The following is a 27,851-nucleotide window of genomic DNA, read 5'->3' as shown; positions in this document are numbered from 1 at the left end:
ACTCCTAACTCAAGGGTTCGACTTGAGTATGTAAATTGACTTACTCTGGGCAATTGTGTTGTCTATAGGGCCACTTACGACAAAAGTGTTTTAATACACCTCTCCGCCTTTAATCTGACCACGGTTATCCAACAGCAAGTAGAATTCCCTGAGCAAGTTCTTTCTCCTGGAAGAGCAATTTGTCCAAATATTATCTTCCTCTGTTGAGACACGCCAAAATTCTCGCCTTCGTTTAGTTCCACTTTTAGCTTAATTTTTATGCAATTTTCTCCAAAATTAATTTGCAATTTTTACTCATCACTGTGTTGGGTTATTTTTTCCTTTTTTGTTTGCCTCTAGCCCGTCACCAAATTAAAACACTTCTTCACTCTTTAATTGTTTCAAATAAGAATGTTTTATTTCTTTTCTATTCTGGTTTAACAACCAAAGGAATAGCGGGACAATATTTTTTGCATTGAATAGCAGCAGAGCGATCAGCAGAGGCAGAGCAATAACATAAACAGATATGATGCACTCAACGTATGTATGTATGTTTGTACGTATGTGCGTTCTCTGCCTATCACTTGATCGTCTGACTGCTCATCCATATTTACAATAACAATGCTAGTTATGATGGATTCTCTTTAGGGCGAATTCAAAGTAAATAATAGAAAAGGGAAAACAGAAAAAATGACATTAAGGTGGCTCTTGTAGCGTTAAAATATTAAGTACTGAAAATAATTAATTTAAATAATGTTATGTTTTCAAAAATGCTCTTTGAGCAACAAATCAAATTTAAATAATATTAAAAAATCATTTGAGTGATTTAACATCCCGGGCCCCATTGAAACCCTTGTTTCAATCAAACTTTATTCTTTAGGAAGTACGGCTAACTTTGCCACGGGACGCTTTAATGTAGTTTGTGATGTCTTGACTTCTGCCACTCGAACAAAACCGTCTGCTCCTGGAATAAGTTTGGTAACACGACCGATGGCCCATTTCATGGGGGGAACATTGTCTTCGTGTATGAGCACCATATCGTTGACTTGTAGATTTTGTTGTGGGTTTTTCCAGCGATAACGATTTTGTAACTGAGCCAAGTATTCTGTGTGCCACCTGCTCCAGAAATGAGACTTTATGGCTGAGATTCGTTGCCACTGTTGTAGATGAGAAATGTCAGAGTCATATTTTATCTTCTCTGGAATACACTGCAACGGGCAACCAATGAGTAAATGCCCTGGAGTAAGCGCTTCTAAGTCGTTGGGATCTGTGGATATCTGGCAGATAGGACGGGAATTTAAAATTGCCTCTATTTCAACAAGGGCTGTGCATAGCTCTTCAAATGTAAGACGAGCACTAGGGAGCGTTCTGAGCAAGTGGCCTTTAGCTGATTTCACAGCAGCTTCCCATAGTCCACCAAAATGAGGAGCTCTGGGAGGAATGAAGGAAAATTCTATGAACTTCGCAGATGAATAATGAGCAATTGCTTCCTTATTTTTGTCGAGGTGGAAAAATTTATGAAAATCACTCAATTTCCTCTCTGCTCCAACAAAATTGGTAGCGTTATCGCAATAAATTCTTGACGGTACACCTCTGCGGCCAGCAAACCGCTTTAATGCTGCTATGAAGGCCTCGCTGGACAAGTCGGATACCGCTTCTAGGTGTACTGCCTTTGATGCGAAACAAACGAAGACAGCAATGTAGGATTTTGATGGAGCTTTCCCTCGAATCCTGAGATACGTTGGTATGGGACCAGCAAAATCAACTCCAACAACATCAAATGGGCGGAAACCGGTAACTCGATCCTTGGGTAAGTTGCCCATTACCTGAGTGAGTAATTTCGGTTTGTATCTTGTGCAATGTATGCACTGATGAACCACCTTTCGGGCCAAAGTCCGACAATTGACAATCCAAAATTGCTGCTGAACCAAAGATACTAAGGCTCTTGGACGAGCATGGTAATTAGAGCGATGAATGTAGATCACCATGATTTTTACGAAGGGATCGGTTTTGGGCAGGAGCAAAGGAAACTTCATCTCTGGTGTAAGCTCGGCATTTAATAATCGGCCGCCAACTCTTATTAATTGCACTCCAGAGACATCTTCTATAAATGGAGCCAATGATGACAGCTGACCAGAGACAAATCCATGCTTTGATATTTCAAGGAATTCCTCCGAAAAATAATGTTGTTGAATGCACCAGACTATCCTATGGAGAGAATGTGTCAACTCATCTGGAGATATAGAGGGCAAGTGGAGCGATTTCCTTGAACGAATTCGAAATATATATGAGAATATTCTGAGACATTTTAAATAGTTACTGAATTTATGGACTGCTTTTAGGATATAGGGTAAGTCCTCCTTTTTTGTTATCAATGTAATTTTTCGTCTTTCAAGATGCATGTCCGCTTCGCTTAGACTTGGGCCAGAATAATTTGGCCAATTGAAAGATGGACCCATAAGGAAGGAAGGGCCTACGAACCAAGGCGAAACCAGTATATCGGAAACAGAACAACCTCTGGATACTAAATCAGCGGGATTGAGTTCAGTAGGAACATATTGCCATAGGACATCAGGGCAAGTTTCTTGAATCTCAGCTACTCTGTTACCCACAAAAGTAGACAAGGTTGAAGAGTGGGACTTAATCCAATGAAGAGTAATCTGAGAATCCGACCAAAAGTAGATTTGAGAAATCGGGAATTTAAAATATTGCTTTAATTGGCTCCAGAAGATTGCGAGTAAATGAGCAGCACACAACTCTAATCGAGGCAACGTTCTCGTTTTCAAAGGCGCAACTCTTGACTTTGATGCGATTAAATTTACTGCTATGTTTCCCAAAGAATCTTCACAGCGAAGATATAAACAGCAACCATATGCCTTTATTGAAGCATCTCCAAATCCATGGACCTCTATGTTAGTTGAATTTGGTAGTCGAATGTATCGAGGAATCTTTACTTGAGACAAATTATTGTAATCAGCCATGATGGATTCCCACGCTGATTCAATTTCTTGAGGAACTGATTCATCCCAATCACATTTTATGATCCAAAGATGTTGGAGCAATATTTTTGACCTGATGATGAGAGGGCTTATTAAACCCATTGGGTCAAAGAGCGTCGACGTCAGGGAAAGAATGTTTCTTTTCGTATTATGTGCATACGTTTTGGATGGGCGAAACTCAAAATGGAATGTGTCATTATCTGAGTGCCATGTCATACCCAAAGTACTTGTGACGTCATCATTTAGCTTCATTTCTTTTACTTCATCTTCACTTGAGACATAACCTGGGTAATTGCTATGCCATTTCGAGAGTGAAAATTTCGAGTAAGATAAAATTTCGGTGACTTCGTTCTTAATGCGTTTTAAAGATACAAGGTCATCCGCTCCAGTAACCATATCGTCGACATAAAAATCATTCATGATTATGCCTTTTCCTACTTCGTATGGGTTGGGAAAACGTTCTGCGGCATAATGTAGGCTTCGAATTGCGAGATATGGTGCCGAAGCTGTCCCGTATGTAACGGTGTTGAGGGCAAATGTTTTTATCGGTTTGGTGGAGTCATCTCTCCACAGTATAAGCTGAAGTTGTCTATCCTCAGGGTGAACCAAAACCTGACGATACATTTTGACGATATCAGCTGTCATTCCGTAACGATGACACCTGAAACGAAGCAGAGTAATTAATAAATTGTTCTGGATTGTTGGACCCACCATCATAATTTCATTCAGGGATGTTTGTGAAGTGGTTCGACATGATGCGTCGAAAACAACACGCAACTTGGTCGACACACTGCTGGGGCGAAGAACACAGTGATGTGGTATGTAATAGTTGGGAACTGAAATATTAGTGTCGTCCACCTGAGACATATGGCCCAATTCCTCATATTCTTTAAGAAATTGTGAGTAATCCTCTTTTAATTCAGGGTTTTTGTTCAATTTTCTCTCTATGGAAAAGAAACGACGCAGGGCAATGTCTCGTGAATCGCCAAGCACAATTGGGTCACCTTTAAAGGGTAATCTCACCATTAAGCGTCCATCCGATTGGACTGATACATTTTTCACAAAATGGTCTTCACATACTTTTTGTTCTCGGGACATATTTTGGCATTTGCTTTCAACGACGTCAATTTTCCATAGCATTTCAATATTTTTATTTATCTCTTGGAAAATATCTTTGTGTTGTACAATGGAGTAAGTAGACCTTTGTGATGATATTGCCGTTTGACTTGTATACTTTCCAGAGACAATCCATCCCAAGAGAGTTTTTTGTAAAGTGGGCAAATTTTCTCCAAGTTTAATTTGACCAACGGATAAGAGCGAAAAGAATGATTCTGCTCCGAGTAAAATATCGATTCCTCGTCGACGATGAAATTCTGGATCAGCTAGCTCTATGTTGGAGGGCAAATTGAAATTATTAGCGGAAAGATTTTCATCAGGATGATAACCAGTTATATTGCGAGAAACCAGGAACTCTAATGACATATTGAAGTTATTAAGACGAGATCTTATTGTCGTTTGTGTTTTATGAGTAACTCTCAACTTAGAAGAACCAACTCCAGAGACATCTGTTGAATTTGTGCATTTCTTGAGATTAAGAGATTTGCATAATGTCTCACTTATGAAATTAACTTGAGAGCAAGAGTCAAGCAGAGCACGGCCCAGTTGATATTTTCCCTCTGAGTCACGAACCAATACTAATGCAGTAGCAAGAATTACAGTACTCACTTGGGGACTGGGTTTGGTTTGAAAGGTGCTATGGGTGGTAGCAGATGATGATGACGGTTCTTCTTCTTCCCGGAGACAGGTTGGTTCTGATTGCTTATGAAGAAGCGAGTGATGACGTTGTTTACAAAATCTGCATGAATATTTTGAGGGGCATTGTATGTAACCATGCCCTTTTGATAAACAGTTGAGGCAAAGTTTTTGTTGTTTAGCTTGTTCAATTCGTTGATTAGGAGTAAGAACGATGAACCGCTGACAAGTTGATATCATATGACCCGATTTGGAGCAATGACTGCACACAAAATCTTGAGCCACATTTTTTGTTACGAATGAATGTTGTTTTTGATTATTACTATGTGAGTAATTTGTTGTTATGGTAGGGTTATGCTGTTTTGAAGACCGTCGGCACTGTGCGTCCAATTGCTGACAACGCTTGTCCAACATGGAGCAACATTCAGTCCAAGAGGGTAATTTAGAGTAATCGATGTATTCATCCCATCGTTGTTTGGTTTCAGAATCAACCTTGCTCATTGCGAGATGAATTATGAAGGCATCACAAATTTGTTCAAAGGAGCCAAGGGATTTCAAAGAGCTATAGAGAGCAGAAATTGTATCCACAATATTTCTCAATTGCTTGGAACAGGTTTATTGGACTTCGGAAGTTCAAACATTGATGTCACATTTTCAAGAAAGATTAGTGTGTCATTATCGTACCGCTCCTTCAATCTTTTAAGGGCACTAGAATAATTTTCATCAGTGACTTGGAATGCCTTTATGGTTGCAAGCGCTTCCCCACTAAGACACGAGAGTAAGTGGTTGAATTTTTCCGAAGTAGAAATATTTGGGTCATTGTGGACCAAATTGTTAAACGTATTTATAAAGTTCTTATATTCCAGATATTTCCCGTCAAACTTCGGTAATTTTAAGCTGGGTAATCTATTAGATGGGACATGAGGCAACACAAAAGATTGATCAGTTACACTAGGACGTCTATCTTGCCCAATTTGAGTAAGAATTTTTGTTTTAATTGAAACATATAGTTCCTCAATTTCGGCTCTTCCATTATCTCTGGGAGACAATCTTTCTATCTGACTTTGGTAGTAAGAAGCTTGCTTGTAGTGGGATTCTACAATTCCCAACCGACACTCAAGTTCTGTATGAGACAATGAAGTGTTGGATTCAATTATATTTTTAATTCGGGTCATACTCCCCTTTGACGAGCCACGTTGTTGTTTCAATTCCTCAATGGTTGTGTCCCTTTGGGAACCCTGGACTTGTTCATCGGTCATTTGGAATTATAATTTTTTATAAATTTGTGTAAAAATGTTTTCCGTTGTTTACCGATGATAGGATTATGTTTCGCAAGAAAGAGAAGCCGGTTTATGAGAATGCCGTCTCAGTTTAATTTTCAGCTTCAGCCACTTGAGCAACGATAGTTTTAAAAATGGCACCAAAAAATTAGATGAAAAGTAGGCGAGAATGCTGTCTCACTCTAAATTTTCAATTCAGCAATATTCCTTATCGCTTATAAAAATGGCTTCGATTCTTTCGCAAAATGACGGAGTAATGGCTGACAGTAAAAAGGCGGGCAAACAAAATCCAAATGCACTTGGGTAAAATGGAGCAAAAATTGTAGGTTAAAAAGACACAAGTGTCCTGTCACGGTCGCCAATGTTTGAGGATTGCCTATTTTGACAACCCCGGAATATGTTTCATATGTAATTAAACACACTCCTAACTCAAGGGTTCGACTTGAGTATGTAAATTGACTTACTCTGGGCAATTGTGTTGTCTATAGGGCCACTTACGACAAAAGTGTTTTAATACACCTCTCCGCCTTTAATCTGACCACGGTTATCCAACAGCAAGTAGAATTCCCTGAGCAAGTTCTTTCTCCTGGAAGAGCAATTTGTCCAAATATTATCTTCCTCTATTGAGACACGCCACAATTCTCGCCTTCGTTTAGTTCCACTTTTAGCTTAATTTTTATGCAATTTTCTCCAAAATTAATTTGCAATTTTTACTCATCACTGTGTTGGGTTATTTTTTCCTTTTTTGTTTGCCTCTAGCCCGTCACCAAATTAAAACACTTCTTCACTCTTTAATTGTTTCAAATAAGAATGTTTTATTTCTTTTCTATTCTGGTTTAACAACCAAAGGAATAGCGGGACAATATTTTTTGCATTGAATAGCAGCAGAGCGATCAGCAGAGGCAGAGCAATAACATAAACAGATATGATGCACTCAACGTATGTATGTATGTTTGTACGTATGTGCGTTCTCTGCCTATCACTTGATCGTCTGACTGCTCATCCATATTTACAATAACAATGCTAGTTATGATGGATTCTCTTTAGGGCGAATTCAAAGTAAATAATAGAAAAGGGAAAACAGAAAAAATGACATTAAGGTGGCTCTTGTAGCGTTAAAATATTAAGTACTGAAAATAATTAATTTAAATAATGTTATGTTTTCAAAAATGCTCTTTGAGCAACAAATCAAATTTAAATAATATTAAAAAATCATTTGAGTGATTTAACAGCTTTCATTCAATAAAATTTAAAAAAAAATGTAAAAATTATGTCTTTTGACTTTGTTGCAGTTTTTTTTATCTCACCTTGTATGTAAATAATCGAACATTAACTGAGGGCACAGGGTTGCCCATATTCGACGGATTCCAATCGACGAGGCTTGTCCGCAGGCAACATTCTTTGCGTCAGTTGAATTTTGTACGGGAACAAATGCAAAACAAGGCGAATAATCCGTTGTAAAGTGGACCAAGCCATGCCCAACTGCTGAGAACGGCGTTTTTGGGATGTTCTTGGGGACCTCTCAACACTGGCTCGTACGGCAGCGATATTCTCGGCCGATCGCCTTGGTCGACTTTTATATGGCCTCTTCGGATTAGAAAGAGCCTTACCAGTCGAAAATTTTTCGTATAAACGCTTAATGGTGTTCTTAGATGGCGCACTTCTAACATTTTTTAATGTTTTAAAAGCACGTTGAGTTTTCACAATTGCTTTCTTCTGTTGAATGTAAATTTCAACTATTTCGCGTGGCGTGTATTGGTTCATGGTAAAAATCTGCTTGGACTGACGCTTCAAACGCGGTATGTCATTAAGCGATGTGACATCTCTGTCAAAAGTTATGGCGTTGCCAGATGGGTCCGTCGAATATGGGCAATATCGGCACAACCGACTGATACTTTTTTACTTGTGATTTCCAAGACAGATTCAGTCAAACTTATGTGTTCCCTTTTCAAAATCGTTTGGAAGAAATTACAATTCAGTTGTAACAAAAATAGGTGTGTTTGGTTATCCTAAAATTTGTAACAATTGTTAAAAATTGTTACTGAAAGTCTTCTGTTAACCCGAAAATTCTGCAAAATAGAGCGGTTGGAGAGAGAAATTTTGACAGTTCTTTCAGTGAGAGTTTGCACATTCTTGCTGGACAAATTTCTTCTTGCAATCACTTGCAACTCTTCTTCTTCTCATTCATCGACATTCAATCAGATGTTTTCCATTGTTTGTTTATTTCCTTTTCTGCTTTCAATTTGAAAATATTTTTTTGGAATTAGCAAGACTAATTGTTTATGGAGAACAACTTTATAAAATTTGAAAAACATAAATATCCATATGTAATGAGAAAATAAAAAAACTATTTCCAACATTTTTAGACAAACGCCATTAGCAACACGTTTAAAGGATTACGGGAAAAATCAAATCTATCTTTCTATTATTGATAATTTCCTTTTTATTAATAAAACTTGTAAAATTGTTGGTGCTTCCTTTCTTTTAATTCTTTTAATGGGGGACAAATTGGTTTGTTTTGACCAGACAGCTGATTAGTTGCAAACTTCTGCAAGAATACCGTCTGTTTACTTTTTGCATTTTTCTTGCAAAAGAGAAAAAAACTACTCTACTCTCTCTCAGAAAGATGTTGCTGGACAATTCATGCACGAAAAGTAACCAGACACACCCAATGGTAGTAAAAGTTTTGTATGAACAAAATGTATTGTTTTTGTAACGAAATACATCTATTACATCTATATTCCTTAAACTTTAGATGATATTACTTGCAACTGGGAAGTATTGCACTCTTATACATAAAGATGTATAAGAGTTCCACTCTTAACCTGGATAAAAATTGGTTTAAATATATAACAATCCCGCAAAAATATATATTTTAATAAAAACGAAAAATTTTGAAACAAATTAAAACAAATGTTCAGTCTAGTCTAGAAACTCTAAAAATCATTGGAATTTTCAACAGATTAAGTGTCATAAAATTTTTAAATAAATACATACACATTTGTTTTTGCATAGTCACTGGTATTTGACATTTATTTTCTTCCCCTTGCCTAGAAGAACAAAAAAACACATTCTTTTACATATGAAATGAACACTTAATACAGGTGTAAGATTAGCTATCACATTTTATAGCCAAATTTCATTCTGATAACGAATTGAACACCTGTTGATATTTCCAAACATTTTTTTTTTCTTGAATACAACTTGACGTCTTAAGGGAGTTGGTTGGTTAGCTAAAAGCAATTAAAGATTGATAAGTCCGCGGGAATTATTCATTCACCTATTGTTGGCTACCCAGCCGGCTAGTATTTCAAGATACAATATGAAACGAGACGGCCAACATCTGGCTGATTGTTAAGTGACACACATACAAAGTTTTGATATCGGTCATAATCGAATTAAAAACAAGTGCTTCTTATGATTAAATGTTGTAAAAACTGATTAAGGTTTCAATTTCAAGAAATTGGATCTAGGGCTATAGCAACGAATAGCATTTTTTAATACAATATTGTTACATGGATTTTTAGTTTATTCAAAGAAAAACAAAAATATATTATGGATGATTTTGGTCCTTTTTGTTTGGAAATATTTATGAATATCTCTATTGCCATCAACAGTCATAGTCAGAGGCATTTATTTCAACTTAAGTTAAAAACTTATTTTAAAATTTAAGAATCATAATACAATCTAAACCAAATTTTGATTTTTTTTTCGTTTTCCGATATTTCGCAATTCTTTAAATATCATCTTCAGGGTATTTGTATACAATAAACGTCAAACGAACTTGAAACTATACTAGGATTCACTATCTTCGTCCGTTGTTAACATTGCATTGTATTCTTTATTAATACTGGTCTTTATTATTTTAGGTATTCTCTTTCGGAATAATAATAGCGTTAAAACAACTATTCCAGAAAAATACTATGGCATTATATTATTTATATCAAGTGTATGTATAAAAAAAACATACATCAACGATAAACTTTGACACTTATTAACGTGAGTCCCATTGCTCATTGCCGATGTTAAATTATAAAGTTTATTTTCTTCGTTTGTCTCGATTATATTGTTTTCTCCACTAATTTCGATACATTAAATGTTAAACTAACTGATGTAACTATTTATTCAAATACGATTAATTCAAATAATTATAACAACTCATTTTTAACAGTTTTGTTTCAATTCCCTCTTGTTTCACTATTTTGTGTCTTCCTGTTAGTTGAGTTGCCAACCTGATGGAAGAAGAGAAATATAATATTGGCAACACTTGTCAAACGGTCATAGTAGGGTTACCAAACTCTCAATTTTAAACCTTAAATTATTTTGGGAAATATAACCTGTATGATATCCATGGTAGCATAATACAGGTAACAGTACAACGAACGTAACAACAATCGCATATAAATTTGTTTTTGTAGGTAATACAAATGTCGGACTTTTATGTACAAAAATGAAAATAAAAAATTAATTTTCAATAAATTGTTTTAATTTCAAACATCGCCATTTTTCAAATTTAGATTCTTAATTTAAAGCATGTACTTCAAATTATGAATTTGGATCTTCAGCTAACAACTATACATTTAGAGGGATAAAATAAAAACATTAAAATTAAATATTTTAAGAAGTATTTTTTTTTTGTATTTTAAATTAAGAATCTAAATTTGAAAAATGGCGATGTTTGAAATTAAAATAATTTATTGAAAATTAATTTTTTATTGAAAATTAATTTATTATATATATATATATATATATATATATATATATATATATATATATATATATATATATATATATATATAGATGGAATTCAGCCCAAAAGCATGTACTTCAAATTATGAATTTGGATCTTAACCTAACAACTATACATTTAGAGGGATAAAATGAAAACATTAAAATTAAATATTTTAAGAAGTATTTTAAAATATTTAAATTAGCAAAACTAGTATATTCCTGAAGGTTCTGGAATAGAGCTATAATTGAAAGCATAGACACACATACTCAAAACTAAATTTGACATGATAATCCATGCAAATTAATAAATTAGAATTGAAATGGTACCTATGGGTGAGGGTACATAAGCAATATGAAGTCTTCGCATGGCATATTTTGTGACATATCACAAAGGGATGCCAGAGCCGCACTCGAATCCTGCCGTCGTTTTCATTTATAATTTGACATTAATATGCCTAACAATGATGCCAAGCTGCTTACCCTCACCTTAAATCTGGGAACTATCAGCTGATTTGTCAAAACAAAACAATTAGCCTGCCCAGGGGTATTGTTTTGCTATTAAAATTCAATTTCTTATTTTAATTATTTTATAGATTTTTGTATGGCCTTAAAGTGTAAAAATTTGAGAAACATTTTGTTGTTGATAAAAAAATATAGGCAAAGTTATACTAAAGGTGAGAGTACATAAATTTTATTTTTAACTGGCTTAAGTCATCGACTGGCTTCTTCAACGAGGTACAAAAGAAGTTTAAGGTTGACTTAGTACGATTTTGGCCCTACGATCATTTGTTCCTTTCCGAAGACGCCGATAACTTAAGCCAGTCAAAAAACGTTTTATGTATTCTCTCCTTAATGGGTGAATTGCCTCCATTGTAACCTTATTAAATAGATCTTGTATCCTCCATAAAAAGAAACATACCACAAAAAATGTTGTATTTTATAAAAACTAAAAAAATTGTTATTTTACAAATTTGTTAAAGATAATGTTTTTAAATTGCTTTGTCTGGCAAGAATTTATAAACTCGATTCGTTTTTTCGCAGATCTTTTGGGTTAACATACGACTATCAGTAACAATTTTCAAATTTTTTTCTAAATTTTTGGATAACTAGAGCAGTAAGTTTACAGTTAACACGGATAAGTAAATATAGTGGATCTAAATTTCCGATTCCATTGCATTGCATTGAGGTTAACCCGCAAAAGATCCAATGTAAACGTGCTATTAGTTTTTTTTTATTGTTCCATCACCATGTTTACTTCCTTTCAATGGTCTTCCTTAATTTCCGTCGTTCGGTTCTCACGATGTTCCTTTGATTTTTTGTTTCATTTCCAAGGCTTCCAACCTATTTTCCCCCCAAAACATAACGGCCGCCAAGACGTGGCATTAATAACAAAGACACAGAAATACGATTTTTTACAAATACTTTGATTGGCAACACTCATTAAATGGGGGGCTTGTTTACACTCTTTCCCCATATTTTCTCCGCTCCTTCACATACGCGTTCTCTTTCGTTCTCAGACTCTATCTCAATATGCTGAACTTAATAACAAGCGCATAAAGGAATATGAATTCAGTTTATTTTGAGCAGTTGACAAATTCGCATTGAATTCGTACGGAGAGAGAGCCAACTACCTACCGTGGAGAAGAACATAATAAAAAAACAACAATAGAAATTTATTTCTGCAAAAGAAGCACAGCATATTAACATATTTCTTGAGATAACAAGAAGGCATCTGTGAACCAGAGAAAATATTTTTAAAATTTAACAATTAAAGAAGTGATAAAAAAAATATTTAAAAAAGGAAGAAAAATAACAACAACAACTGAGCGCACAACAAAAGTGTTTCATATCTTACAAAGATTTTTTACAAAGTTAAATTTTTTCTACAGCCGTGTTTTTTACACCTACATTGTGACGTATCAACAAACATATTGTTGGACCCGTAGTTAGTGTATCTGTGTGTGGTGGTTTGGATACTTGCGTGTTTTCAGAGTTCTTTTTTCCTCTTGCAAACCAAGTCCAGTCGGCCCCAGCACAAACAAACAAACAAACAAAACGGGCCATCATTAAACGAAGCAACATTCAAACAATCAAACATCTGCACTAATAGAGAGCCAGTCAGCTGGTGATTTTAATCCTTGCCGCCTGCCTAGAACATCCTTTGCGAAATTTCTTTCGGTAACTCAACACGCAGGCAACAGCAGTAGAAAATCTTTCCTGCCGGTTTGTACACGTCATTCCTCTCTGAGCCGGAAAGAGGGAGCAGTGCAAAGAAGTGCCGACTTGAGGTAGTTAAGTGATTGTGTTTTGGTGGTGATTGCATTGCATTGTGTGAGCTGCCGCTGCCGCCGACGACACCAATCCTACAGCGCTAGAGAAAAGATATATAGCACAGCAAACTTGTCGGCAACTACGTCGTAGTCGTCGTCGTCTCTTGGAAGTGTTGCGATTTTATATCTGAAAAAATACAAGTTTGTCAGTCACCGTCACTATATTCGGTCAGTGTGTAAGCGTGTGTGTTTGTGTGTGGAACATTCCAAAAAAAGCGAAAAAGAATTGTGTTGTTTGAAAAGCAATAATTAAACGCAAAAAAGTAGAAGAATAAAAAAAAAAAACAAAGAAATTCCAAAACAAAACTAGGTGAATTAAAATCAACCCCCCGTCCTCCCCTCGTTGTTGCCGTTGCTCTGCTGCAAAGAAATGCAAAGTTATGCAGATGAATGCTTTCGAAGCTATGGCTTCGATACCGACATGGAAATGGATATGAATGGCGAGAGGCAGAATATCGGAAAAACTAAATCAAGTAAGTAAATGGGCATTTTGTTTTATCAAAAATGGAGAAGAAGAAGAAAAAAGCGAATTGAGACAAGGTAGACATATTTACATACGTAAACTGTGTGTACCCTGGTGGGCACTTTTTGATGAAGATAACTCGCTTGTATTATCATTTAACCCATTGTAGTAGGTAGTATATGGAAATTAGGTGCACAATTCAAAAAGTTTTTATTTCTTATTACCAGTAAAGAAAGGAGGAAGATGGGCGGGCCGACTATATGATACTCTACACTACTATTCACTATAGTGGGACATCTCTTCATCAATATACGTTACATCAACATTATAAGATTCCCAATCGAGGCTAAGCTGATTTCCTCTATGTAGATTCCAATTTTATTTAAAATCGTGATAGAAAGGGTAAGGTAAAGCTACCAGCTGATAACCAATTTTATACCCTACACCACGTAGTGGTAAGGGTATTATGTCTTTGTGCATTTGATTGTAACATGGAGAAGGAAGCGAGAGATAGACCCATCGTTACTTTTGAGGATCTTCATAGAACCACTTTGTGAGTCGATTTATGCATGTCAGTCCGTCTGTCCGTTCGTCCGACTATCCATGCATTTTTGTGAACAAAATGCAGGTGGCATTTATTATCCGACTGCTATGAAATTTTCCCAACAATATTTGTCTGGCCCAAGGACGCACCCCTTTAAAATTGGTAAGGATCGGTTCAAATTTAGATAAAGCTGCCATATATATCTTCAACCGATTTCGGATTAATTGTACACCAAATGGCCAATATCAGTCCAAATGACCAGAATTTTGGCATATCCGACCGAATTCAAGCGAGAAGCAAGTACATTGAATTCGGAGAAAATCGGTTCAGATATAGCTATAGACCCCATATTTACGTTTAATACCATTTGGTCTTTAAGTCCCTCTGATTCGTAATATGCATTTGACGACAATGATATATGATACCATATGTCTTATAGAGCTCTCGAAATATCTTTGCTATATTCTATCAATATCGGATAAGATTTGGATATAGTTCCCATATATATCCTTAATTCGATTTCAGGTTTATTGTGCAAATAATGGCTAACATCAGTCCAAATGTAGTGAATTTCGGGACGTACGTTTCCATTTGGTGGAACTCGGTTCCGATATATATTTCTTTAATATAATCCTTCTCGAAGTGATGTCATGCAATTTATTGCAATTTTATTTGGTATAAAAAATAAAAATGTGCCCGTAAAATTTAATGAAAATCGATTCAGAATTGAATATGCCACACATAGAGGGTGAGATAAAAAATACAAAGTCAAACGCCATAATTTTTACATCTTTTTGTTTTTTAATTTTATTGAATGTAAACAAAAAATATCGGAAATAGCATCAAATTTTAGAATAAGTTTAAATTTGTTCGAATTGGTCACCTTCGGCACGAATTATGGACTTCAAACAGTCAATGAAACCGTTGCTCTGCGGTATTTTGGCCCACTCTCGGTGAAGCGCTTGCTTGAGGTGATCGACACTTTGGTATTTCTTAGTGCCAACCTTGCTTTCCAAAATACTCCAGACACAATAGTCCAACGGATTGGTATCCGGAGATTTTGGTGGCCATAGTGCGCTGGAAATGAAGGGGGGAACTTCATTTTGTAACCATTCTTGGGTGGCACGTGCTGAGTGCGATGGTCCTGTTGGAATGTCCAAGGTCTGAAGCCATAATGTTTGCGTGCCCAAGGCTTTAGTACACCCTCCAGAATATTTTCGCGATAATATTCGCCATTTATTCTGATGCCACTGTCGATTAATACGAACAGAGAGCGATAATCGGCTGTTATGGCGGCCCACACCATCACCATGGCCGGCGCTTGAGTTCTGGTGCACATTTTTAGCTGGCTTCTTTGGTACGATCATTTTGTTCGTTTACAAACTGCTGGACAACGGAAAACTCTCTCATCTTTCATCGGAAAATTCGGCATTTCAGCATTTTCGTCCAAGCGAAGGATCTCTTTAGCTCTTATGAGTCTATTTTCTTTCTGTTGCGGTGTAAGTTCTTGCACTTTGTGGAATTTCAATGGCTTTACCCCGACCTCATTTTTCAATATTTTCCGAATGGAATATTGCGATATGTTCAGCTCACGAGCCATTTTTCGGCCACTGCGACGCCGGTTTCGATCAAGCCACTTCTTTACTTTTCGAAACATTTCTGCTGATGTTGCTGTCCACTTCCGACCACTTTCTTGACGTCGGGCTACGCTACCAGTATCACGAATTCGGTAACGAGCGATGATACGAGACACAAAAGATTTATTCACATTTAAATGCTGGAGTGCTCTAACGATAGCCACTTGTGGTTTTATAGCCAAATATAAAGAAATCACACTATCACGCTTGAATTCCATCACGAATAACTTCTTTTCTGGAAAATTCTAACCAAAATGCTTTTGTACGCTTGTAAGCAATATAATGAGCTGCCACTGGAATAATTTTAATAGCTGTCGGACGAGTGGCTTAGAAATGACAGCAGTTTGAAATTGATTGCAGTTTTTTCATCTTACCATGTATGGGGGCTACACGAAGACGTGGACCTGTATAGCCAATGTCTGTCACGCAGACTGTAGTACCCGGTGAACATTGTCGCCATAAACATGAAAATACCGAATATCGGGTGGTACCGTTATATGGGGGCTATACCAAGACGTGGACCTGCATACGAATTTTTTTGCCATAGGTTGTGGTACCCATTACAATTTTCCAGTACGAACTTTGAAACGATTCCGGTGAATAAAGTTGCTGAAATCATCAAAATGCCGAATATCGGGAGGTACCGTTACTTGGGGGCTATACGAAGACGTGGACCTACATGGCCCATTTACGAACTTAACCAGCCTGCTGGAAAAATACACATGTCTGCAATATTTTAGCTTTCTGTCTCAATTCGTTCGAAAGAAAGTGTGATTACCACATACATACGGACATCACTAAATCGACTTAAAATGTTACCCTGATCCAGAATATATAAAGTTTGTGATTATTTAGAGAAGTTACAAACGGAACGACAATGTCTCCATTTTATGGTGGAGGGTATAAAAAGGCAGACATATCTGGCACCAACGCCCCCAGGTTAGCCCTAATCCGCAGTCAGTGAATCACTCAATTCTTTATATATTTATATTTACAGTGCTGGGGTTTAATTTAAATTCTCAAATTAAGGCAAAACCCGACATTTGCTCCCGGCTCCATATGACCTACTTGCCATTTCTAGGTAGTTTCATCTATGAAAATCCCTCAATTACAATTCAAAAAATTAAATTCTAATTAAGTTTATCAACGTGTAATAAAATTGCTTTCACAACAAATAATGTGTGATGGTTCAACATTCCATTGGGTTAAATGATTTTGCTTTGTTCGGCTTATCGCTTACTCTACCTCTCATTTACCGGCCGGTGGAATATTTTGTTTTTTTTTTAATTTTGTTGCAATAACTTGTGAAATAATCTTATCCAGATTATGACGACTGTATTCACATAGAAAAAAAAAACACACACACATACACGTAAAGCGGTTTTTTTGCAACTGCCTATGGTAGATATTTCTTAACATTTCTCAATAGATATAAAAGCCATACAAAGAGCCCATATCTTTGAATTCTATTTTTTTTTTGTGCGGATAATAATATCCTCCTTTGTGCCTTTGTCTATTTTCCGCAACACAAATAAATTACCTTATTCACACATTTAAATATTGACATAAAAAATCGTCAAATTACCTCTAGGCGACTTTGATGCATGAGAGGTCAATGTACGTTTTCCACAAACAAAATATCGATTGAAAATTTGTTGGCTTGTTTGTTTTTTTTTTTTCTTTTTTTTGTTTTGGGAGTGGTGACCGGCAAAAGTATAAAGAATGGAAATTCCATTTCACAAGGTTTTTTAGTTGATAGCTTTGTTTGGTTTTTGTTGAAAATATTGTTGGGTGGGGAAGGCTGGGGCATTGTTTCTACATATTTAAACTCAATTATGCAGGACCAAACGAAAAACTGTTTTTGTAAAGGTGAGATGAAAAAACTGCAACCACTTTTCAGGCTGCTGTCATTTTTAAGCCACTCGTCCGACAGCTGTTAAAATTATTCCAGTGACAACTCATTATATTGTTTAGAAGCGTACAAAAGCATTTTGGTGAGAATTTTCTAGAAAAAAAGTTATTCGTGATGTAATTCAAGCGTGATAGTGTGATTTCTTTATATTTGGCTGGAAAACCACAAGTGGCTATCGTTAGAGCACTCCAGCATTTAAATGTCAATAAATCTTTTGTGTCTCGTGCCATCGCTCGTTAACGTTATACCGGTAGCGTAGCCCGACGTCAAGGAAGTGGACGGAAGAAAATAGCAACATTAGTAGAAATGGTTCGAAAAGTAAAGAAGCGACTTGATCGAAACCCGCGTCGCAGTGGCCGAAAAATTGCAAATATTAAAAAATGAGCTCGGAGTAAAGCTATTGATATTCCAAAAAGTTCCAGAACTTACACCGCAACAGAAAGAAAATAGACTCAAAAGAGCTAAAGAGTTGCTTCGCTTGGCTGAAAGTGGTGAACTGCCGAATTTAGTTTTCTCCGCTCCGATGAGAAAATATTCGTTGTCCAGCAGTTGTAAACAAACAAAATAATCGTGCCAAAGAGGTCAGCTGAAAATGTGCACCTTCGGTTGGCCACCAGAACTCAAACGCCGGCCATGGTGATGGTGTATGCCGCCATAACAGCCGATGGTCGCTCCCCTCTTGTATTAATTGACCGTGGCATCAGAATAAATGTCGAATAATATCAAGAAAATATTCCGGAGGGTGTATTAAAGCCTTGAGCACGCAAACACTTTGGCCGCAGATCTTGGACATTCCAACAGGACTCAGCACCATTGTACTCAGTACGTGCCACCCAAGAATGGTTACAAAAAGACGTTCTTCGCTTCATTTCCAGCGCACAATGGTCACCAAAATCTCCGGATACCAATCCGTTGGACTATTGTGTCTGGAGTATTTTGCAAAAGCAAGGTTGACACTAAAAAATACCAAAGTGTCGATCACCTCAAGCAAACGCTTCGCCGGGAATGGGACAAAATACCGCAGAGCAACATTCTGGCAGCGTGTGACGGTTTCATTGGCCATTTGAAGGTCATAATTCGTGCCAAAGGTGACCAATTCGAACAAAACTAAACTTATTCTAAAATTTGATGCTATTTCTGAAATTTTTTGCTTTCATTCAATAAAATTAAAAAAATAAAAGTGTTAAAATTATGGCGTTTGATTTTGTTGCAGTTTTTTTTATCTCACCTTGTAGTCAATCTTTTGAAAGCGATAAAGATTTTTCATTAAAACAAAAACAGTTAACCCAAATGTTAGTTACTCAAAATATTGAAATAAATCGGAATTTCATTTCACGTTCTTGGAAGATACTTTTCTTTGCTAAAAATAAATCCCTTTATTTTTTGTTTACATGCAGTAATCAAGCATACGACACCAGAAGACTTCATTACATCATCGTCAGAAGCTTTAATACAAAAATGTTTTCACTGTCTTTACATATTATCGCAAATCTGTTATATTGTCATAAATTGTTGTTATTTATTAAATTTAAATTTAAAAATTATAATAAATTTAGACCATTAATCGTACATTATGATTTTGTTTATCCAATTAATTGAACTGTGCAGTTCATTGGACTACTCAATTTCTGGCCACACTCCAAACAAAAGGTGACTAACTGCAGGGGTGACGCCGATGCCAAGCGTATCTATTACTTGCAAAAAATAAATGTGAGAAAAATTTTTAATTTTTTGTGGTAATGAAGAAAAATTAACCCAGCAAACAATTTTTTAACAATTTGAATTTTATATTAAAATCCACAAATAAAAATCTTCCAGTTTTTGTTGTTTTTAATAGTGCTTTTCGAAGCATTCGTGTGATACATTCCGGATGAATCCCGGTAAAAACTCTCATTACCAAATAATAGGTTTCCAGCATTTTTGAATTCAGCTTTCTACTCTTTTATTTTATTCGCTGCTGGTATTGATCTTCAGATTTGTAGTTGCATTAACTACACACTAATTACTTGGTATCGGTGAAAATAAGTTAATTTGCCTTTAGAAATAACATATTACTTTGAACCTACAGGTAATGCAGAATATGCGTTGTTTATATTACCATGTAATGAGTTATTCGGCTAATGGGACTCCCAAAATTTTTCTGGTAACATCTACATTAACAAATCGTTGCATTTTATATTCGGCGATGAGTTTTAAAAACGCGACGCTTGGTTCTGTAGTCAGACACGTACACTTTATTCACCCTTTTTCATTTTTTGGTAATGAGAAAAATAAGTTATTCGCCCTTATATATATAAGTTATTGCCCTTTTTCTATGTGTTGAAGCCGATTCAACGTCGTTGGTCGGGAATCGGTATTGTAAGTGTCAATATTACCAGTTATCAATAGTTGTGTGTTTTTGTTTACCCTCCACCATACATACTTTGGAGGTCTAATAATAACTTTAGACATAACAAAGTGTAAATATTCTTCATCAGCGTAAAATTCTAAGACGATTTAGCCCTGTCCGTCTGTGCTTCTGTCCGTCCGTCCTTCTGTCTGTTTGTTATAATCACACTAGAGTCAAAATAAATAAAGATAGGAAGCTAAAATTTTGCACAAATCAGTCTTTAGCCTGCAGGCAGGTCAAGTTCGAAGATGGGCTATATTTATATTGGTCCACGATATCGTATAGCCCCCATATAACGGAACCCCTCATATGCAATTATACAATTACAATGCAATTGTTCGAAAATCCACAAAAGGAGTTCCTTCTGAGAACTTTACCCCTGGAAGGGGTCCACGATATCGTATATCCCCATATGCGACACCTCCCTATATTCGATATTTTGATGATCAATGAAATCGTCTAAAAATCCACACTAAGCACTTTAATCCCCTGGAAGAGAAATATCTATATGGGTCCACGATATCGTATATCCCACATACAACGGTACCCCCCAGATATTCAATATTTTGAAGATTTTGGGGACATTATTCACCAGAGTTGTTTGAAATTTCGTTATGATAGTTCGTAACGGGTACTACAGCCTACGCCAAAAACTTGCGTATACAATCCCACGTCTTCGTATTGTCTCCATAAAACGGTACCTGTCAATATTCGTTATTTTGATGATTTAAGCGACATTATTCACCGGAGTTGTTTCAAATTTCACATATGGAGTTCGTAATGGGAACTACAATCTATGACAGAAAATTTTCTATACAGGTCCAGGTATTCGTATAGGCTCCATATATCAGTACCTCCTTATATTTGGTATTTTGAAGATTTTAGGTACAATATTCACCGGAAATGTTTCAAATTTGGTATTTGAAGTTCCTAATAAGTACTACAGCCTGTGACAGAGAATTGTGTATGCAGGTATAGGTCTTTGTATAGCCCCGATATAACGATACCTCCCAATATTCGGTATTTTGATGATTTTAGCGACATTATTCATCGGAATTGTTTCAAATTTGGTATTTGATGTTCATAATGGATGCTACAGCCTACGACAGGAGATTGTCTGTGCAGGTCCACGATACCTCCCTATATTCGGTATTTTTAATGATTTTACTTACATTATTCACCGTTTTTTCAAGTTTCATATTTGAATGTTGTAATGGCCTATGACAAATGTTGTCTATGCAGGTCCACGTCCCCAATATATCGGCTATATTTGGTATTTTTAAGATTTTAACAGAATTTTTAACGGATTTTATTTTTTTTGAAAATTTTTAAATTCGTTCTAAATGCTGGAGGGTATCCAAAGCTCGGTCCGGCCTTATAGTTTTTAATGTCGACTAGTACTTGTTTAGTGCTTTTTTTTACAAAATTTAAATAATTCAAATCAATTTAAATTTAATATCGGTCCACTCCTTCTAGTCCCCCCCCACAAAGGGTCAACATTTTTAATTTGCAGCGAAAATGATATCCATTTTTTATTTGAATGAATTTTGCCATATTTTTAATCTAAATTATGGCAAACCTTTGGCTTATCGGACAGTTCACATATAAACGAAACTTGTAACAACGAAAAACGTTGTATTTGTCCGGCAACATAATTTTTACACAAAGATGTAATAAGCGGCCTTTTCCAGAACTGCAAGAATGTACAACTTTTTACAACGATAACCAAATTTCCCTTTTCATAACCATGAAGACGGCTTAGCTCTAGTTTAATTTTTTTTTAGAGGTAGGTATGTATAGCCTGATTCCGGGAAACTATTTTTTTTCTAGGGGGACGGACCCGAGACCGGGTTAAAGCTCCGCATCCACTTACCCGATATAGAAAATAAGTGGACACGTGAGGTGGTTGTTTAAAGCGGTTCGGAAGTTATAGTCAAATTATCGATTTTTTGGACCCGGATTTTTTGTAAAACCCCCAAAAAGTCGAAAAAGGGCCCATTTATGGGCAACAACAAAGAAATTCCAATTATAGCCTACACTCTTATCTTTCCAAAATGCTACAATTTGTGCTAATACCTTTTCTGGGTTAAGAGATATTCTCTTCTGGGTATGTTAAATTGGCCACGCAAACTAAAATTTGTCTAAATTAAACAGTGGTTGTATGCAGGCGGCCTTCGCCCGGTGCTTGAGATTTTCTCCTCTGGGTATGTCCCACGCGGGCATATGCGAAATAAGGTATCTACATTTAATACTTTTTGTAAGTAGCCTACCTTCGGCCGGGGCTTGAGGTTTTCTCTTCGGTTTTTTTTAATTTAATACTTATTGAAAGTAACCGGCCTTTGGCCGTTGCTTGAGGTTTTTATTTCTGGGTATGGCTATCGCAAACCAAAATTTTCTAAACTTGATACTTTTGTAAATCCAACGTAGGCTACGCGAAATAAAGTATTTTTTTATTAAAAACATATATTGACCCGGACTTTCGGTCCGAGTCCGTCCCCCAAGAAAAAATAGTTTCCCAGAATCAGGTTAAAAATACCAACCTCTGAAATTTCGAAAAAATCTAAGAGTTTTTTCTAAACTAGAGTTAAGTCATGATTTCGAATAACTTTCCTACAGCTCTTAAAAAAGCACCCTATACAATTTTTGGTTTTCCCTCCCTAATAGAGCCAGCCAAACACTACTGTCTTAACGAACCTCCCTCGAACAATACTTTGTGCAAAAAGTAACACCTCATTGTTTTGTTGTTGTTTTTGCAAAGTAAAAAAACAAACAAATGGCTAAATTTATATCAAACACAAAGTTTTCATTTATTACTTCTCACTGGCTGACTGACTGACTTTGTTGTTCTTTGCATGTGTTGAGCTATAAAGGGGTCTAATTGGGAGGGTGCTGTCGAACGACGGAGAGCGGCATTTTGTTTGAATTTCCATTCATATGAGTACCAAACGAACGAGCCATGACGATAATTACGTCAAATATAAATTGACGACATATTCACTATTCTGTACTTTAAATGACAATGAGGAGAGTCTACTCTAAATACGTTCCCGGCAAAGGAATAAAACATGATAAGCACCAGTCCCACAACAAAAAAAGCACCTATCGACCGAAAACAAACATCTCTCCTATTTTCTTTTCTCTGTTGTTTTTTTTTTTGTTTTTGGTTCCCACACAAACAAACAATACAAACAAGCACTCAGCCAGCTGATGGGGAGACCGACCAAAAACCCAGAGACCGTCGTTGCTTTGAAAAACCAAATTGTTTTGTTCAGTCAGTCAATCAGCAAGCGAAACAGTATTACTTCGTGTTGGAGCAGATATCAAAAAGAAAGATTGTGTCAAACGATAAACAAGGAATCAAGCAGAATAAAAGAAACACAAAAAATATTTTAAAAAATTTGACTTTTAAAAAATTTTTAGTTCGATAATCCGTGTGTGTCATTTGTAAGTGTGTGCTCCGGCGGAATAATTTACAAAATGTGTCAAAAAGAAAAAAAAAATTGTGAAACAAAATTGAAAAGAAAATGCATCATTATGCAATTTGTGTTAAGCCAAATGACATTTGTCGGCAAAAGAAAAAAGACCCAATGGAAATTCATATAAAATGCCTTGTGACGTTGAAATGACACGAACGCCATCAAAGCCAAGATTTGAATGCCAAGCATTGGAAATTAACTGCATCCTTTTATTGTCTCCAAACACCGCTCCCCCCATCAGACAACCAACCAATCTCTCTACCAAAAACGGTCGCTGTCAGGTTTATTGCTTTGTTTTTTTTTTTTTTTTTTTTGGGTTGCCCCTCGAAAATTCAAGACGCATTTTCACATAATTTCTTTTGTGTATTTTGCGTCGTGGTCTGTCGACTTTCATAGATAACATCATTGTCATCGTCGTCGCCATATCTGGATGATTATCATACATTTTTTGTTAAGAAAAACAAAAATTAAAATTTTATTGCATTTAAGAATTAAGAAAAATCAAAACAATAACACAATTGGGACAAGAACAAGAGAGAGAGAGTTGATATGGCATGATTCATTTTATTCTTTTCACTCTCTCTCACATATTTTGTTCTCACGATTTTGCTCTATTTGTTTTGTTTACAACAGAGGTGGACGTGCTTCATTGCCAACCAAATGATTATAATTAGAAAAAAATATATAAATATGTTATAGTAAAATATGAGTAAATCTTAAAAAAAACAGAGTTTAGTTGTGTGGAAGAGTCTTATTATATGGACGAGTTCCATTATATGTACAAGGAAACACAAGTAGATTATGAGAGGAGATCTGAACAAATACAAGATACGAATGAACAAAAAAATGTTTAAAGAAAACCACAAGTAAAAGGCTGTAAGTTTGGCTGGGCCAAACTTTGAATGACCTCCACCATTTGGAACGAATTTTGCAAATTTCAAAAAAAAAAAATCGTTAAAAAATCTGTTAAAATCTTAAAATTACCAAATGAAGCTGTTATATTAGGTTCTATACGAGCTAAGCCATTACAATATTCAAATGCGAATATGGGGGTTATACGAAGGCGTGGACCTCCACGGACAATTTTCTGTCATAGGCTGTAGCATCATTAGAGACTTCAAATACCAAATTTCAAACAATTCCGGTGAAAATCCCCGAAAATCATCAAAATATCGAATATCGGGAGATACGGTTTTATGGGGGCTATACCAAAACGTGGATCTTTATGACCCATTTTCAAATTTAAAAGTCCTACATAATATACATTTGAGCAAAATTATATCAACCTACTTCATTTCGTTTGGAAGCTAGAGTGATTTTCACAGGCGGATAGACTGACGGACATCGCTAAATCGACATAGAATTTTATTATAACCGCCAAGCGAAGCAACTCTTTCGCTCTTTTGAGTCTATTTTCTTTCTGTTGCGGTGTAAGTTCTTGCACTTTTTGGAATTTCAATGACTTTACCCCGAGCTCATGTTTTCAATATTTGCCGAATGGTATATTGCGATAAGTTCACCTCACGAGCCATTTTTCGGCCACTGCGAGGCGGGTTTCGATCAAGACGCTCCTTTACTTTTCGGACCATTTCTGCTGATGTTGCTGTTTTCTTCCCCCCACTTCCTTGACGTCGGGCATCGCTACCAGTATCACGTATCGCGGTAACGAGCGATGGTACGAGACACAAAAGATTTATTCACATTTAAATGCTGGAGTGCTCTAACGATTGCCTCTTGTGGTTTTCCAGCCAAATATAAAAAAATCACACTATCACACTTGAATTCCATCACGAATAACTTTTTATCTGTCTGAGCTGTCACTGGAATAATTTTAACAGCTGTCGGACGAGTGGTTTAGAAATGACAGCAGTCTGAAGTTGGTTGCAGTTTTTTCATATCTCCGTGGTGCATTGGATGTTAAGATTACTGATGGTATCTGCGCGGTGGTTTGGAAATTTGACCTATATGTGTACGAAAAATACTAAATGGTACAAAATTTGTTATTGGGTGAAGGGATAGAGCTGGAATCCTGAAATTTTATATTAAGGTCTCTGTTGGTATCTGGGATTGAGACATGGAAGGGGTTTTGAAAATGTGTATAATTGTACGAAAAGTACTAAATGGTACATAATTCGGGTGAAGGCATAAGGTTGAAAAAAGTTTTACAAAAAAAAAAAAAACAAAAAAAATGTTTTTCGAAATTTCCAAGAGTCTTAAAATGCACTAATTTTGGTAAAATTTAAAACTTGGTAACATTTTGGTATGAGAATCAATTCTTAGAAATGGGGTTGATATAAGGATGATGTTTTGGGTAAACGAAAGAAGCCGGTAATTTGAAATGTTGGTGAATAGGCTTAAGATAAATAGTTGGGGTTGGAAATTTGTTCTGCAAGTGTACGAAAGGTCCTAAATGGTACTGATATTGCTTGAAATCTGAAATTTGGCACTGTACACTAACAGTAAATTAGATTAGTTTTGGAATTCTAATTCTACCCATCTGTGTATTTTTTTGTTCTTATTCTTAAAATAAATAACATTCCAATTTAATGCCAAGTTATCTGACCGCCGTATTCCTGAATTTGAAATTCTAAAATGACCCCAAGTGCGGTATATGTAGCAAATTTCAGAATATCAGCGTTTTGTAGTACTCAACTATACTACGCTGTCCATTGTGTCATGGGAAATGATTCATCTCAATTGATATGACCGAGATACATAAATGCACAGAAAAATAAATAAATCTACAATTTTGAAATCGGAAAAATAGAAAAAATAATAAAGAAATATGACAAAAATGAATATCATGATAGTTCTAATTATGCGCCTAATTATGACAACGTTCAAAAAAAGATTTATGCCACTCGTTGATCGCTAAGTGAGAAAAATTAGTGCAAATAATTTACAGGATCCAGTGGCGTAGCCAAGACCTCTGAAAAATAATAATTATTATGTTTGCACCATACAACTCCTCATTAAGAACGATCCGTCCACGCCAATGCTCGGAGTGTAAAAATAGAAATTGAATTTGCTAAATTTGCATATTATTCCAAGGCGGCTGGTGTCTTTGGCATCGCTGGTGTGGGAGTATTTTTGCATACCGCGTTGACACTTTTTTGTGTGTGTGTGGCAATTCGTTTTTCAGATGCTAATGCTGATTATAATTAGCGTGCAATTTATAAAGTAACATTTGAGTGCAAAGAAATCTAAATCATCTTCTTTGGGACATAGATATTTGATTTTGTGACCGTAAATATTTTTTAAAGAAAAAATTAGGTTTTACGATTTTTGATCAAAAAAAAAAAAAAAAAAAATAGTAATAATAATAATAAATAAAATAATAAATAAATAATAATATAAAATAAATAAAAAATAATAATTTTAATAAAAAAAAGTAATAATCTAAATATAAAAGGGTAGTGAAATAACTGACTGTGTGGTCTAGAATCAACGCCTAGACGAAATGGCTGAAGCTTGAATCTTCATATTTTACACGAGGGTTCGAAAACGATAGAATTTACAAATTCGGAATGAGAGTAACGGATGGAGTGCAGGATAGTTATTATGTACCAAATGATTTTCGCAAATTCGAACTTAAATGATACGAAACGTTCTAAAATGGCACTGAACTTCTAAAATTGTACCATTTGGTATTATGTCAACGGAAGTCTTATGTATGAAGGTGGATTCGGAAATGTGTACTAGAACTGCACAAAATTGTACTAAATTTGGAACAGTTTGGTTTAGGGTGGACAGATGAAGTTGAAAATTTTGATTGGGCTCCCTGTTGGTGATAGGTTTGTGCTAGAGAGATAACTTTGGAAGTATGTACTATAATTGTACGAAAAGTACTAAACAGTACCATATTTGTCATAATTTGGTATTTGGTGAACAAATATTACTTGAAATCTTAAATTTGGTATTAGGGTCGCTGTTTGTGTATAGCCTTGACATATGGAGGTGGCCTCGGAAATGTGTACTATTATTGTACGAAAAGCATTGAATGGTACTACATTTGGTATTGGGGTAAGGGATAGAGATAACATTTTGAAATTTCATATTTAGATAACTGTTGGCATCTGAGGTTGAGATTTTTTAGTTGTTTAAAAATGCGTCCGATGTTTGTAAGAAATTTACTAAATAGTACTAATTTGGGTATTGGGTAATGGAATAAGATTGGAAATCTTAATTAAGAGCCCTTGATTTTGTGTAGGTTAGACAAACTAAAGTTTTTTTTTTTTTTTGAAATTATAACAATACTTGTACCAAAAGTACAAAAATTCACTAAATTTGGTACAATTTGAAAACAGATAGTGGTATAATATTGAATTTTGGTACGAGAATTAATTTTTGTAGATGGGG

General features: G+C 35.7%; 2 protein-coding genes across 4 annotated transcripts in view; one reads left to right on the top strand and one right to left on the bottom strand.

Moving 5' to 3' along the window:
- Window positions 1–848: 848 nt before the first annotated feature.
- LOC131802148 (uncharacterized) lies at window positions 849–5,231 on the bottom strand. The gene is made up of 2 exons (XM_059121615.1): window positions 3,139–5,231; window positions 849–1,095 (listed from the first exon to the last, which is right to left on the bottom strand). Exons 1-2 carry the CDS (start codon window positions 5,229–5,231, stop codon window positions 849–851), a joined length of 2,340 nt encoding a protein of 779 aa, XP_058977598.1.
- A 7,172-nt stretch (window positions 5,232–12,403) lies between these two features.
- LOC101900828 (AMP deaminase 2) overlaps window positions 12,404–27,851 on the top strand; it is a 55,829-nt gene continuing 40,381 nt past the window's right edge. Inside the window, exon 1 of one of the 3 annotated variants that reach the window (XM_005178920.4) lies at window positions 12,404–13,544. In XM_005178920.4, the coding sequence (XP_005178977.1) occupies window positions 13,442–13,544 (103 nt within the window). In that variant the 5' untranslated portion in view covers window positions 12,404–13,441. Of the gene's footprint in view, window positions 13,545–23,268; window positions 23,461–27,851 lie in introns of those variants that run through there. The other 2 variants (XM_005178917.4, XM_005178919.4) reach the window with 2 other exon arrangements.

This window comes from Musca domestica, unplaced genomic scaffold (assembly GCF_030504385.1).
Source record: "Musca domestica strain aabys unplaced genomic scaffold, Musca_domestica.polishedcontigs.V.1.1 2, whole genome shotgun sequence".
NCBI classification, from domain to species: domain Eukaryota; kingdom Metazoa; phylum Arthropoda; class Insecta; order Diptera; family Muscidae; genus Musca; species Musca domestica.
The sequence above is the reverse complement of the archived record's forward strand: the minus strand, read 5'-3'. Positions and strand labels throughout refer to the sequence as shown.

Coding starts and splice junctions, on each gene's coding strand:
- LOC131802148 (XM_059121615.1), bottom strand. CDS start 5,231: ATGAGCAAGGTTGATTCTGAAACCAAACAACGATGGGATGAATACATC. Junction 1,096..3,138: donor GAGTTTCGCCCATCCAAAAC/GTATGCACATAA, acceptor TTTCTGGAGCAG/GTGGCACACAGAATACTTGG.